The 12,674-nt window shown below is 33.8% G+C and overlaps 1 protein-coding gene across 1 annotated transcript in view; it reads left to right on the forward strand.

Annotated features, from left to right (window-relative positions):
* Positions 1–1,520: 1,520 nt before the first annotated feature.
* Positions 1,521–12,674, forward strand: part of LOC123710569 (runt-related transcription factor 3-like) — a 35,548-nt gene continuing 24,394 nt past the window's right edge. Inside the window, exons 1-2 of the mRNA XM_045662553.1 lie at positions 1,521–2,393; positions 7,243–7,482. Of these exons, the coding sequence (XP_045518509.1) occupies positions 2,282–2,393; positions 7,243–7,482 (352 nt within the window). The 5' untranslated portion in view covers positions 1,521–2,281. The remainder of the gene's footprint in view (positions 2,394–7,242; positions 7,483–12,674) is intronic.

Raw genomic sequence — 12,674 nt, forward strand, 5'->3', positions numbered from 1 at the left:
ATATAAAGTATGGTAATGAATGTTAATGTCCAACTGACAGTTGACATTAACAGCGATGTAGCGAGAGAGACAAGAAGAAAAGTTATAAATTATAATGTTTCATTTTTATCTATTATAAAGAAATTATGTCAAGTAGGTAATATTAAAAGCAGCGTTAACGACTAGGGGTCTAGTCGTGCGTTCAAAGTCCAGCTATACAATAATGGTTTTTTTTTCCATGTGCTCTACTACAATGAAACTCAACAACGTTAACTGGCGTACTCTAGGCCAATTTTCAGATATGACATTTAGCGCTAAGTGTGATTCATGACTAATTTTGACAAACAGGGGTCATAGTTCTGATTAGTCTTGTCTATATTTGTCTTTAAAAATTATCAAAGAAGCAGATAAAACAACTTGCCCGGCACTTTTTTATCGTATTTATTTTATTTGGTATTATTCTATTTGCCCTCATAAAAACAAATCGGCAAAATCTAGGTGAATTTTTAGTATGAATGATTAGTATTAATAAGTTGTAGTATTTTTCAGCTTCAACTTCAGAGTCCTGATGTAAATTACAATATAATTGTGGCAGACTCAATACAAATTTATCTGTATGGGTACTGTATAATGATTCAAGGTTCACGGTTTATATACATTATAGAAAATAATTTACATTTAATACAATTACAGGATAAGAAGAGACAAGTGGCTAGTAATACATTTTAAATGGAAGGCGTAGCGTAATGGAATATTTTATTTGACGGCTGCTATAGGACTATTATGTAATATTATATTAGTTACTGTAAAATATCGGTGTTCTTCTAATTATTGTCTGTGACACGTGTCCCGTAACCCGGCAACCGTAGAAGCAACAAGTTGCCCGTAGCAGCTCCACTCGTACTATCAATGATCGTAGCATTTTTCCCGCGCTCTGTCTTACGGAGGCGTGGCGCCCCGCCCAGCCAAGCACACGCCCCCACGTCTTGAGATCTTGTCTAACAAACCACATATTCACAAACATGTCAAAACAGACTAAAAATAATTATAACATGAAATATAATTTGCATCACAATAGTTATCTGTTTTAATTAACCGGTCGGTATTTTCCTTAATTTTGTGTTAATTACGTATTATCAAATGTCCCATTAGTGTTCATTCGCTAATTCGAAAAACCATTAATCATGAATGTGGTTAATATCTTTAGTATAATTAATAATGTGGTATTTCTTGCACAACTTAGTTAAAAACTATCGTATTAGATAGAAAGATAAATGTAGAAAGTCGCTCTTTGGTCGTAGATTCTCGCTATCAAAATGAAAAAGCTCATTATTTCAAGAATGAAACTAAAAAATTTAATGGTACAAAACTTTCACGCGTCCCTCTCGCACGTGTATTCATTGTATTTGGGTAAGCGAGAAGGCGAGTCATTTTGCCGGCAAATGAAGCGTGGCCAGACCACAGATTGACCGCAGAGAATGGAGGCAACGAGTGACAGAATGGCGTCGATTCAGTAGTATAGAGTCGCGCGGGCAGTGAACACGTGCAGCCTCCGAACACGCGCTGACTCATCAAACAACACGCGACGCGGTAAATACCTGTGGCACACTACGCAAGTCTACATTTTTTAGAACAGCTATAAGAATTATTATAAGCGGCGCTGACGCATGGGGAAATATCTGTCTCAATAATCAGCTGATATTGACAGAGCGCGAAAACACGTGAGATCCGCTTAGTATGATCAACTTTACTTACAAAAATTAAATTCGTGACTGATTATAAAATGACGAAAGTTAAACTAAAACAAGAGATATTCGTATTACGATAATAGACTTTTAAAAGTGATAAAATCCATTGTAAATTTATAGACTAGTAGGAAAATGTTACTATGATCTCTCGAAAAGTGATTCAAAAGTTTGTTGTTTAAGTGTAGAACAATATACAGGAAAAATTGTTGGATCAGAGCCAAACGTGAGGCTGGTTTTTGTATTGAAAACAATAAATTAGTCATCGGATAAAGGACATAGAAAGTAATCCTATATAAAAGTGAAAATACAATTCATTATTTAAAGACAAAAATTACTGAAGATAAAAAACAGGCGAAACATCAGACCATTTATTGTTCCGTTTGATGGTAGTATCGTATAATACCGTCCTGGTAATAAAAGAGGCCACCACAGAGTACCACATAAAATACCTTCCTACCTAGATCTGACATCAGACAATACTTCTGGAAAGTATAAGTGTCTGAAGGCAATAGATTACCACTAGCCAAATTGTGGAGGGCAAATGCGGGTGTAAGATGCACCTACCATACGAGTCGCGGGGTCGGCGCCGGCGCGAAATGGCTGAAAGTGAGCCCTGGTGGCTGCAGTCCATCATTGATGAGACCCTTGGAGAGCACCCTGATCTTGGTGAGCGCTGTGCTGTCTTTTTCGTTATGTCTAGTTTCTTGGTCTATTCTTTGAACCATAATAAATAATAACGAATGTTACTTAGCGATATTTGTAGGTTTAGAACCACCTCTTTGACAGTGTAGTGTAGACAATGACTGTTCAGACTTGAATGCATAGATGTCACATATATAGTACATAATGAAATAATGTTCCTACCGTGCATTCCAAAGGAGAAAACCTTTAACATCCAAACTTTATTGATTGTTACAAAAGTTGTTTTCCAAATACATCATACCTTTAATATGTATCTATACATAAAGTTAATGTTAGATAGGAACGAAACACTAACACAAATTATGAAGCTTTGGAATCTTTCTCAAACATTCAAGAAATTTGAGTAAAACGTTCCTGAAATTAATTGTAATAATATTAATTTGTTTTATTATGTTACTTAAAAATCGCGCAAATATAAAATATAGGTATATATTATTTATAACTAATTATAAATAATCTTATAAAATTATATTTTAAAATATATTTATTAAACTTAAACAAAAATTTAACTTATATTAGAAAAACAATAACGAAAATTGTTCTTATTTTTCCTGATTTACTTCTACGTAAGAGCAGTGATGGCGGAGTGGCTAGGCCCTCGTCTCTCAACCTTGAGGTTGTGTGTACAAACCTGTTGAACGGTTGGCCTGCATCAATGAGTTTTACTGTTTATGGGGTTAACTACACGTAACACTTGCCCGCACGTTAAAATTTAATTAGGTACCTACACCGATTTTTGGGTCTATTGGACCCAATATTGGGCGGTCTGTCCCTGTTCCATACAGGAATTTGAGACCATAACCAAGTATTAAGAACCATTCTTTTATTATCCTACAAAGACCCATATAGGGTCTTGGTACATCGCAACCATTTCTTCGAAAAAAAATATTTTATAGACAGGTTCAGTAGTGTTCAACTTTCTGTGTCACTTGTAAAATTTTGGTGTTAAGACATGCCGGTTTCCTCGTATTATTTGTCTTCACCGTAAGAGCAAGTGCTTATAGCGAATATAGTCAGAAAATTCCATGTACGTGATTCGAACGCAAGACTTCACTTGGCTGACACTGCTCTCACTAACAGTGTAGTACTTAATTGTTGTAAACTAGTTGTCTGTTTATTTCCATATGAGCAGTATAAATTTCTTCGATCTCTCTACCCATAAATCAATTGTAATTTAAAGACTCTGGTATGGTTCCGGCTTCATTAGTAAAAACATAATTATAAGTTGCCGATAACATGTTAACGAAATATCCGTGTTAATGAACTTATATATGTAATTATAGTTTTACAGTAACATATTATTTTGTTTACGATTTGATTAGAATACAAACCATACATGTTAGCTGTAATGTTTATACAACAGAGTATATACAAATTTGTATTCTCAGCAGTTATGTATTAAGACTAGTTTGCGTTTAATTGTCTATTCGAGTGTCCATTCTATTTGAATTTGAAATTGTCAGTGTTAAGCTGTATAATTCATTAGCGCGATCGTCAATTTTTTTCTTTTGCAAAACACGGATGTGCTATGTTGTTACCCGGATACAATTAACTCGTCACTTATTGGCACTGTCTCCACAGATAAACCAAAAGTTAATATGTTTTTTATTCATATTCACAAAAAGCACATCCTTATGTCATTCATTAATTTTTTTTGGTTGCCGACGCTTAGGCAAGTGTTGTTATCATTTCGGACTAACATTAGTAACAAATTAAGTAATATATTTTATACTTTTTTATGAGATCTCAGAAGTTATATTATGTAGGTACATACTAATCAGTTATATGTAACTTCTTTGTATGTAATGTTTAGTTAAACAGATAAACTATTACCTTGCTAGACTATAAAATAACACTATCTCTTTAAGATATCCTTTGTTCTGTGATGTGTTACATACGTAAAGTCGAATTTATGTACGAAAAATCTCTTACACTAATAGATTTTCACTTCACACTTCAAATTTACTGTATGTTAATTTAAATTAGACCCTCTTTGTAATCGTTACAGAAATTATATTATAATAAGCGTTTCCGAACATTATTAACCCAATCTGATGACACTTTCTCCTTTATCTCAAGTTAAAGAATGCGTATATAAAAGACATCAACGCATTCTTTATAAAGCTTGATTTTAAATGGTTTATAAACGTGGCTGGCTTGTTGACAAGGCCTATAACAATTAGCGCAACTGCGAGTAACCTGTGACTGAGGTGCACTTAGGGGAATGAGTATGTCCCGCCTAATGGTAAGCAAAATTTTCAGGACATTTCATTTACATTTAACTTCGTAGAGCCGTGCATACAACGAGAATTTGTAAACTTTCGTCTAGAGTAGTCAAAATTTTGATTATAGAACCATGGTATATGTAATAGCAGTTTATATTATTGTCTAGTTGTTGTATCTACATCAATTCCGTCGTAGCATGATCATATAGTCACTCCTTTATTAATGTAACCCCAATACAAAAATTTGGACAAAACATATTAGGACTTGTGTTCTTGTATATTATGAATTCTCTTACAAATTGTTATGCTGCTGAATTTGACGATAATTCAAATAGCTACTTACGATCTTTGATTTTCTTATTTAGTTATTACGTCAACAGTTATAATTTACTTTTTTACCCACACATTGTCTATGCTTGAAAACGAAATGCATTTTAGAGGATTCCTACAAAAAGCTTACTGGACAAGAGGAGGGGAGGAGGTATAAATTGTAGTAAATCTGATTACATAATACTTGAAAGGCTCCTAGGAGGCTGATCACTTACTTGCCTTTTAGATTGACGAATGATGTTGCGCCAATATTTAGTAACACAATAAATAAAAAATAATCTAAATTTGTATACGACTATATTTTTTCCAAGATTTTGATCCTGAATATTAATTAGCGTCATTATACTAGCAGCACAGTAGCTATTTTTTATAGGACAATACCATTTAGTTGTTTCATATGAAAAGTGCTTTTCTCTTTATTGAAATGCGAAATTTAATTTAATGAATAATAAGATGCAACTTTCAAGCAGACAATATAAATGAAATACCTGAAGCGTAACATTGGCTTTCTAATGAAATCTAATAAGGGCTCATCATACCGCACTTCTCACCTAAACGGTAATTTATACATGTTTCCGTTAATATAAATACCGCATAATATAAATTTTTCATTATTACATACCGTGATTTACATGAAAGCGTTAATCCGATACTTATGACCTTTTGATTTTCAATATAATGACACAATTACTTTGTTAAATTGACGTTTTACGTAAACATAGTTTAACGATGTAGCTGGTGTTGGTTCCGGGTTCTATACTCGAGGAAACAATATTTATTTTGGAAATAAAGACCAAGTAACTAAACTCTGTACTCCATGCTTCTGATAATTGAATAAATTCAGATATTTTTCATTTTAGGTGTTAATTATTATTTATATAATTTCAATCAAGAAGTATAATAGATTACTATACTAATACTATTATATAAACTATACCAAAAGAACCCAGTAGCGCCACAACCTTCTCAGGTCTTGGACTCAGATTTCTGTATCTGTTTTATGATCGCTAATCTAATGGGCAAGGAGGTGATCAGCCTCCTGTGCCTGACATACTTGTACATGTTTGAGTCTAGGGCTAGCCAGTATCCTCACGATGTTTTCCTTCACCGTACGAGCGATATGCCTACTTAGAATAAAAGTCCATTGCTGCCGGGGATAGAACCTACGACCTCAGTGATGTAAGCTCGATGAAGCCACTAGGCCAACACTACTCAACATATATTATATATTCAGAAACAACAAACAACACATTGTAATTCAAATTTTTAAATAAAAAGATTTTTAAAAAATATTCAATATCATAAAACACGTCCCTAAACCTAATTAAAATTTTCCTTATTGAATCCTGTTTATCAGCAATTAATTGCAGCTATGCATTTGATTATATAATTCATTCCTTATCCGCCTTATGTATTTAAATAGGACGCTGCGACCTATTTACTATCAAATACTATTAGATTGTTATGGATTTTCCTTAAACTAACAATTATTACAAACTAGCTGCTCTCCGCCGACACTTTGCTCGTGTAAAATTTAACACACGACAAGTACTTGGCAATTATTTTGTATAATGGAGCAGTGCTGGCCTTGCTTTAGTGTTTCTCATCCCTGAGGTCGTAGGTTCGAATCCCATACGCTTTTAACATACGAGTGAAAATAAACATAGTGAATATGGCATGCAGAATTAGATCCAAGAATTCGAAGGCTCAGGAGACTGACTGACTGTCTGTCTGTCTGCCTGTTATGGCAAATAAGTGATCACAAAACAGTAATTTAAGGCTGAGACCGAAAATAATTGTACCGTCATTAGTTTTTTTTACTAGCATCAAAAACATTAAGAACGGTGGCAGAGAGTCTATTGCCAGTTCTTCTTGTCCCTACTAATTGAATTGAGAACTGGCAATAAATGTAAACTAGGAGTAATTTTATTTAATAATGAATAATATTTTTACTATAACTATTACGTATTCAAAATTACGAAGGAAACATTCAGTTGGTAGAATTAGCAGTTCGAATCCTGCCTGTGCCCTATTGAATTTTTAATCAATCAATCTGAATAAATATCTTAGCCACAATATTGTATACAAATATTTGAAGTCGTTGCTCTCATCATTCAACGAAGCGTATTTTTATTAATCCACTAACTGTGGTATTTAAAAACTTTTAAGTTGTACAATTCTATGAATGTGTTGTATTATCTGTGACCACAAATATATGCGAAATATTTTTTTATTCAAATAAGACATCTTGTCAACAGTACGTACCGGCAGTCCGGACTACATGTGTTCCATGTTACCCCAGCATTGGCGCTCCAACAAGACCTTGCCTGGAGGCTTCAAGGTCGTCGCTCTTGGGGATATCTTGGATGGCACCCAAGTCACAGTCAGAGCTGGCAACGATGAAAACTGTTCTGCAGAGTTGAGAAATAACACGGCGGTCATGAAGAATAGAGTTGCAAAGTTCAATGACCTAAGGTTCGTCGGGAGGAGTGGAAGAGGTAAATTTTCTCTTGTTTAATAATAAACTTCCCATTTCAAAATGCGTTAAATTAATTAAAAAAAATAATTAATATATATAACCTTTTTTATTTTACAAAAACTGCCTGTGTTCTAATTTTAAAAATACCGCTTTTAAGACGCATCTTATATCTATTACGACTGGCCTCTGTATTTATGATGGCCATTGGAATTATTCTGATGTCATTACGTATTTTAAAAAAAATAGGACTAATCACCTATTTTTATATATAGAAATGGAGGTCACAAAAGCTTACAATTGTAAACAGTATATACATTACATATTTTTAACTTAAAATCCCACTCAACGTTACTACGAAACAAACATAAGCTCTCATAGTTCAGTTGCGTAGTATCGTACGTCTAAATTCAATTACCATGTAGGCATAGTGGGTAAGTTAGAATCGGATAATAATTGGTTAATCTGGCGTGGACAGCAGTGGATTGCAACCAACGCGTAATAACTGTTATGATTTTAGTTCTAAACTCATATCAGATTAGTGATTAAATTAATATAAGGTATATTTCAAGGAATAATTGTTAATACATATTAAGTGATTTTATTATAGTGTTAAGAATAAGGATTATAGGGTGATATACGGAAACGAGCAGTGTTGGTCTGGTGACTAATACTCCCATCTCTGAGGTCCGAGGTTCAAATCTCGGCTGTGCACCAATGGACTTGCTGTCTATATGCGCGTTAAACATTCGTACGAAGGAGAACAGCGTAAGGAAAACGACATGCCTGAAGGCATGTGTCAGGCTCAGAGAAGGCTCACCTACTTGCTGATTAATAAAAACAAATGATCCCGAAATAGAAATAGAAATCTGAGGCCTAGATCGAAAAGCTTGTAGCGCCTCTGATATATTTTAAACAAAAACGAGACTTTAAGCGTAAAAGTGTTTATTTATTTCAGTAATTTATCAATTTAGTCATTTAATTTAGGTCAATCGTCATTACGTTTTCGTTACCTTCGAAAGTTGATCTATAAACTTGGCATTATATATAATATTAAAATAAATCATATTCTTAAAATCGAACCCTATCAACTTTCTCTTCAAAGATCAAGGCGAGACGGATTTTAATTTCCAAACCACAGACAGTAAACGACGTTCGCACTTTACTGTTCCATTGTATGCGCTGACGCAGTCACCGCCATTATCGACCCCTATGTACTCTCGAGGCAGTAAAATCTCGTATTGCGCCTGCGACTGGCTATCTGCATATTACAAAGGCCGGTAAATAATCTCCTATTGCATACCTATACAATTTTAATGTTAACCTACTAGAAGATAATGTAAGTAGAAAATTCAATGGGTTTGTGTCGGCATAATTTTATTATAATTAAGTAGTTATTTTTTTATTAAAATATTTTTTTAAAAGAATTTGAAAGTATTATCATATTGTAGTAATAAAAGCGTAAGATTTAATGTAATCTTAAATAAATGCATCTCATAAATTTACATAATCTATATCCATTGAAGCAATCTTCGTTACCGACTCAAAGAATTAATCAAAACTTATTTTAGTAAATATTTTTTATTCGAACAGTAAATATTATTATAACGAAATAATTTTAAGTTTAACACAAAAGATTTAACAAGTTAAAATGTTTTGCACAATTTCGAATATCAAATTAATTTGTCATTATGATTTCATCAATGTCACTTAGATGGCTTCAATGTAATTAATACGGGCAGGCTTGACGGCATTATTCTTACAAATTGAGTAATAATAATAACTAGGTGTTGTGTTACTCAAAAACCTGTTAAACTGATTTAAGTGCACTTAATAATGTTTAAATTGCCGTACTCAGAGTCAATCATTAAAAGTGAACTGCTACTAAGTCATTTAGTGAAGATTTTAATTTATTATAATAAGTTCACAATAGTATTGTCTTTTGTGAACATAGCTTGTACATATTTAAAGAAAACACTTTTTTACCGGATTGAAGCTATGTATTATTGGCATCTTTTAGTCGATATCAACTCCGGGGAAATAAATACAGATATATATACAACTTTTTACAGCTGTGATATTTTTTGACATTCAACACCTTTTATCTTCAGTCACCGTTACCCCACGCACGCTGTAAAGCACGCGAAACGTCGGGAAAAAAATTAGGTAAAATAATTTTAAGTTTATAATAATACATAGCATCAATCCGGTAAAAAAGTGTTTTCTTTAATAGTTCACAATAGATCCAATAGAAAGTTTTTTTTATGGAAATTAAATTCGTTAATAAGTGAAAATTTATTACGTTCTTAACGTAACATTGCATTACACGTTTTGCTTTCCAGCAAACGTGGTCTCTCTCTCTCTTATAAATTCGTATTTATTTCTAGATCATATTAATATGTGTTAGACTGGATGTAGAACATAGACTACACACTAAACATGACATTATTTAGGGAAGATTACAGTTTACATCATAAAAACTCATGTATAAAAAACAGTAGTTGATACAGCCGAGTTGTGACGTGACTACTCACACCAACGAATCTAATTCAAATTGTATTTGACAAGTGGAAGGGTTCAGTCCGGGAATCGGTATTAAAATAAAACGATTCTAAAAGGATGTTATGATATTAATTTAGATAGACATTCAAAATTTCGGGATCAGGTGTGGCTTATTTTGAATTCGGTTGAGTAATTATGAGAGCAGTGTTGGCCTAGTGGCTTCAGCATGTGACTCTCATCCCTGAGGTCGTAGTTTCGATCCCCGGCTATGCACCAATGGACATTCTTTCATTATGCGCGTTTAACATCCGCTCGAACGGTGAAGGAAAACATCGTGAGGAAACCGGCTTGCTAGTCCCAAAATGTCGACAGCGTGTATCAGGCACAAGAGGCTGATCACCTTCTTATATTGACAAATAAGCTTGAAACAGATGCAGGAATCTGAGGCCCAGACCTAAAAAGGGTGTAGCGCCACTAATTTCGTTTTTTATGAGTAAATTAATATTTTTGAACTGTTACATATGAATTTTGTGTTTTCGTGGGAGGAACAAAAAGTATTTTTTTTAATAGAATATTTATTAATCAAAGTAGCTATGTACAATTGCTATACGAGTATGTGCACTTTTTCCATCTCATCGGTAGTTTTTTGAACCCTTTACTAAAAAAAATATTCGGACGGGAGTCAATAAAATCTTTGAAGGCGGTTTCGACTGCCTCATCAGAGTTGAATTGCAATCTTGCAAGAAGTTAACCCAATTTCGAAAAAAAAACGGTTATCTGTTGGAGCAAGGTCCGAGGAGTACGGTGGATGTCTTAGACATTCCAATTGAAGCTCTTCTAATTTGGTATCAGTCTGTTGTGCAGTAGCATTGTCGTGAAGCAGCAGTGGCCTAGAGCGATTGACCAACCAGATTGGTTGTTTAGCAGCTAAGTTTTTATCATAGTTTGCAGTTCCTGACAATAGACATCTGCCGTAATCGTCTAACCAGATTTAAAAATTATAGTGTCCGCCAAACGCCCACAAGTAACTTTTTCGGAGTAAATTTTAGCTTGCAAAATTAAATGATTCGTCTATCGAAAACAGCGCATTGATCATGCAACGCCAATACTCGAACATTTCCACCGCAAACGCACTGAAAAACGTGTAATAGCGATGTAATTCACAAATGTCACTTAGGATTTACGTTCGCTCATAAATCAAGATGGCGGCCGTGCCCTCTGCCCACCTGCGCCCGCGTCATAATTGAATATTTCACGCGCCCATCTCAACACCTCCAAAGCTATTTGGATACAATGTTATTTTACAACTTTACGCATTGTGTTAGCTCCTAAACTTGATGAGTGATCATGTAAAATGCATTAAGTTTAATAGCGATTTTAAATGCAATATTTCACATCGTTCACGACACGCCTTTGAGTTTAGCGACCAATGTTTTATGATGATTTGTTTCCGTATTGAAATGTATACGATAGTCATTCGGTCTAATGCCGCTTTGTGACGAGCGACAACAATATTGAGACCTCACGGTGTAACACTATTATATTATTTTATAGCTGAAATCGTGTATACACTTGATAAGAACATGACTCGGGTTTATATTTGAGTCGAGGTATGAGGGCTTATTCAAGCAGTCTAGTTAGAATGCGCAAATAACAAAAGCCAGACACGAATTAGGAAGACGAATTATTTATTCATTATTAAGACATAACAAGACCTTACGAGTACGTAAAGATACTGCACTGAATTCTGACCTTTAGAAAAGACGGCTTTTAGATGTTCTTCATAGAGTCATAATATTAACTACTAAAACATTATCGAATTTCTCTATATATTGTTATTCTAAAAATTAATTAAACAAAAAAACTTAACAACTACAAATTAATTTATCCTCCAGATAAATAGTTTATTTATAATATTGACAAGTCTTAACACGTTTCAGGAAACGAGTATCACTATCAATGTGAACCACAGACATTTCACAGCTTCGCTTAACTGCGCCCACGCATCACAAGTAAAAACTGAAACTAGAAAAACCCAGTTGTAAAAATATTATCACGTATTGAATATAAATTTTCCTGTAATCAAATATTCACATTAATCTGCCATCCCCAATGAACAATGATTTTTGTACAGTCACGTTAGTTTCACGGAGCCAATATACGTAGGTACATACAACAAATATTTTCTGATTCTTTTTAATACTTGCTAAATATTGATATTGCTTAAATAGGATCTGATAAGGCATTAAAAAAAATCTTAATTTTAAATACGAATTTTCATTTACTCAAAACAGCAGAATCGCCCCGTACTCCGCTAACAAAACTAATTCGAAATAGACAGAAATCAATCATTTATTGCCACTAAATCGAGTGCGCACTACACACGAATTATCTGCATTAGACATGTTAATCCACTCATTTTAACTGTAATTTTATTCCGTATTTATCGGTGCATTCATTACTGTCGACCGCAAATCGGCTTCCAAAAAGCTCGCTTATTTCCATACGCGGCTATGTATGGGAATTTTGCGCGGAAACGTCATTCAACAATATTCAACATTAACGTGACCGAGGTCTCTAATGTATTTTACAATCGGGATAATTTATGACTAGACTAACAATATAAAATTTGTAATTTTATATAAAACTTACGCTTAAGAAAGTAGATGGCAAACAAAAAGTACAACTTCGTTTTTCAGCAAACTAAAATCA

Source organism: Pieris brassicae, chromosome 1, assembly GCF_905147105.1.
Source record: "Pieris brassicae chromosome 1, ilPieBrab1.1, whole genome shotgun sequence".
In the NCBI taxonomy this organism is placed as follows: Eukaryota; Metazoa; Arthropoda; class Insecta; order Lepidoptera; family Pieridae; genus Pieris; species Pieris brassicae.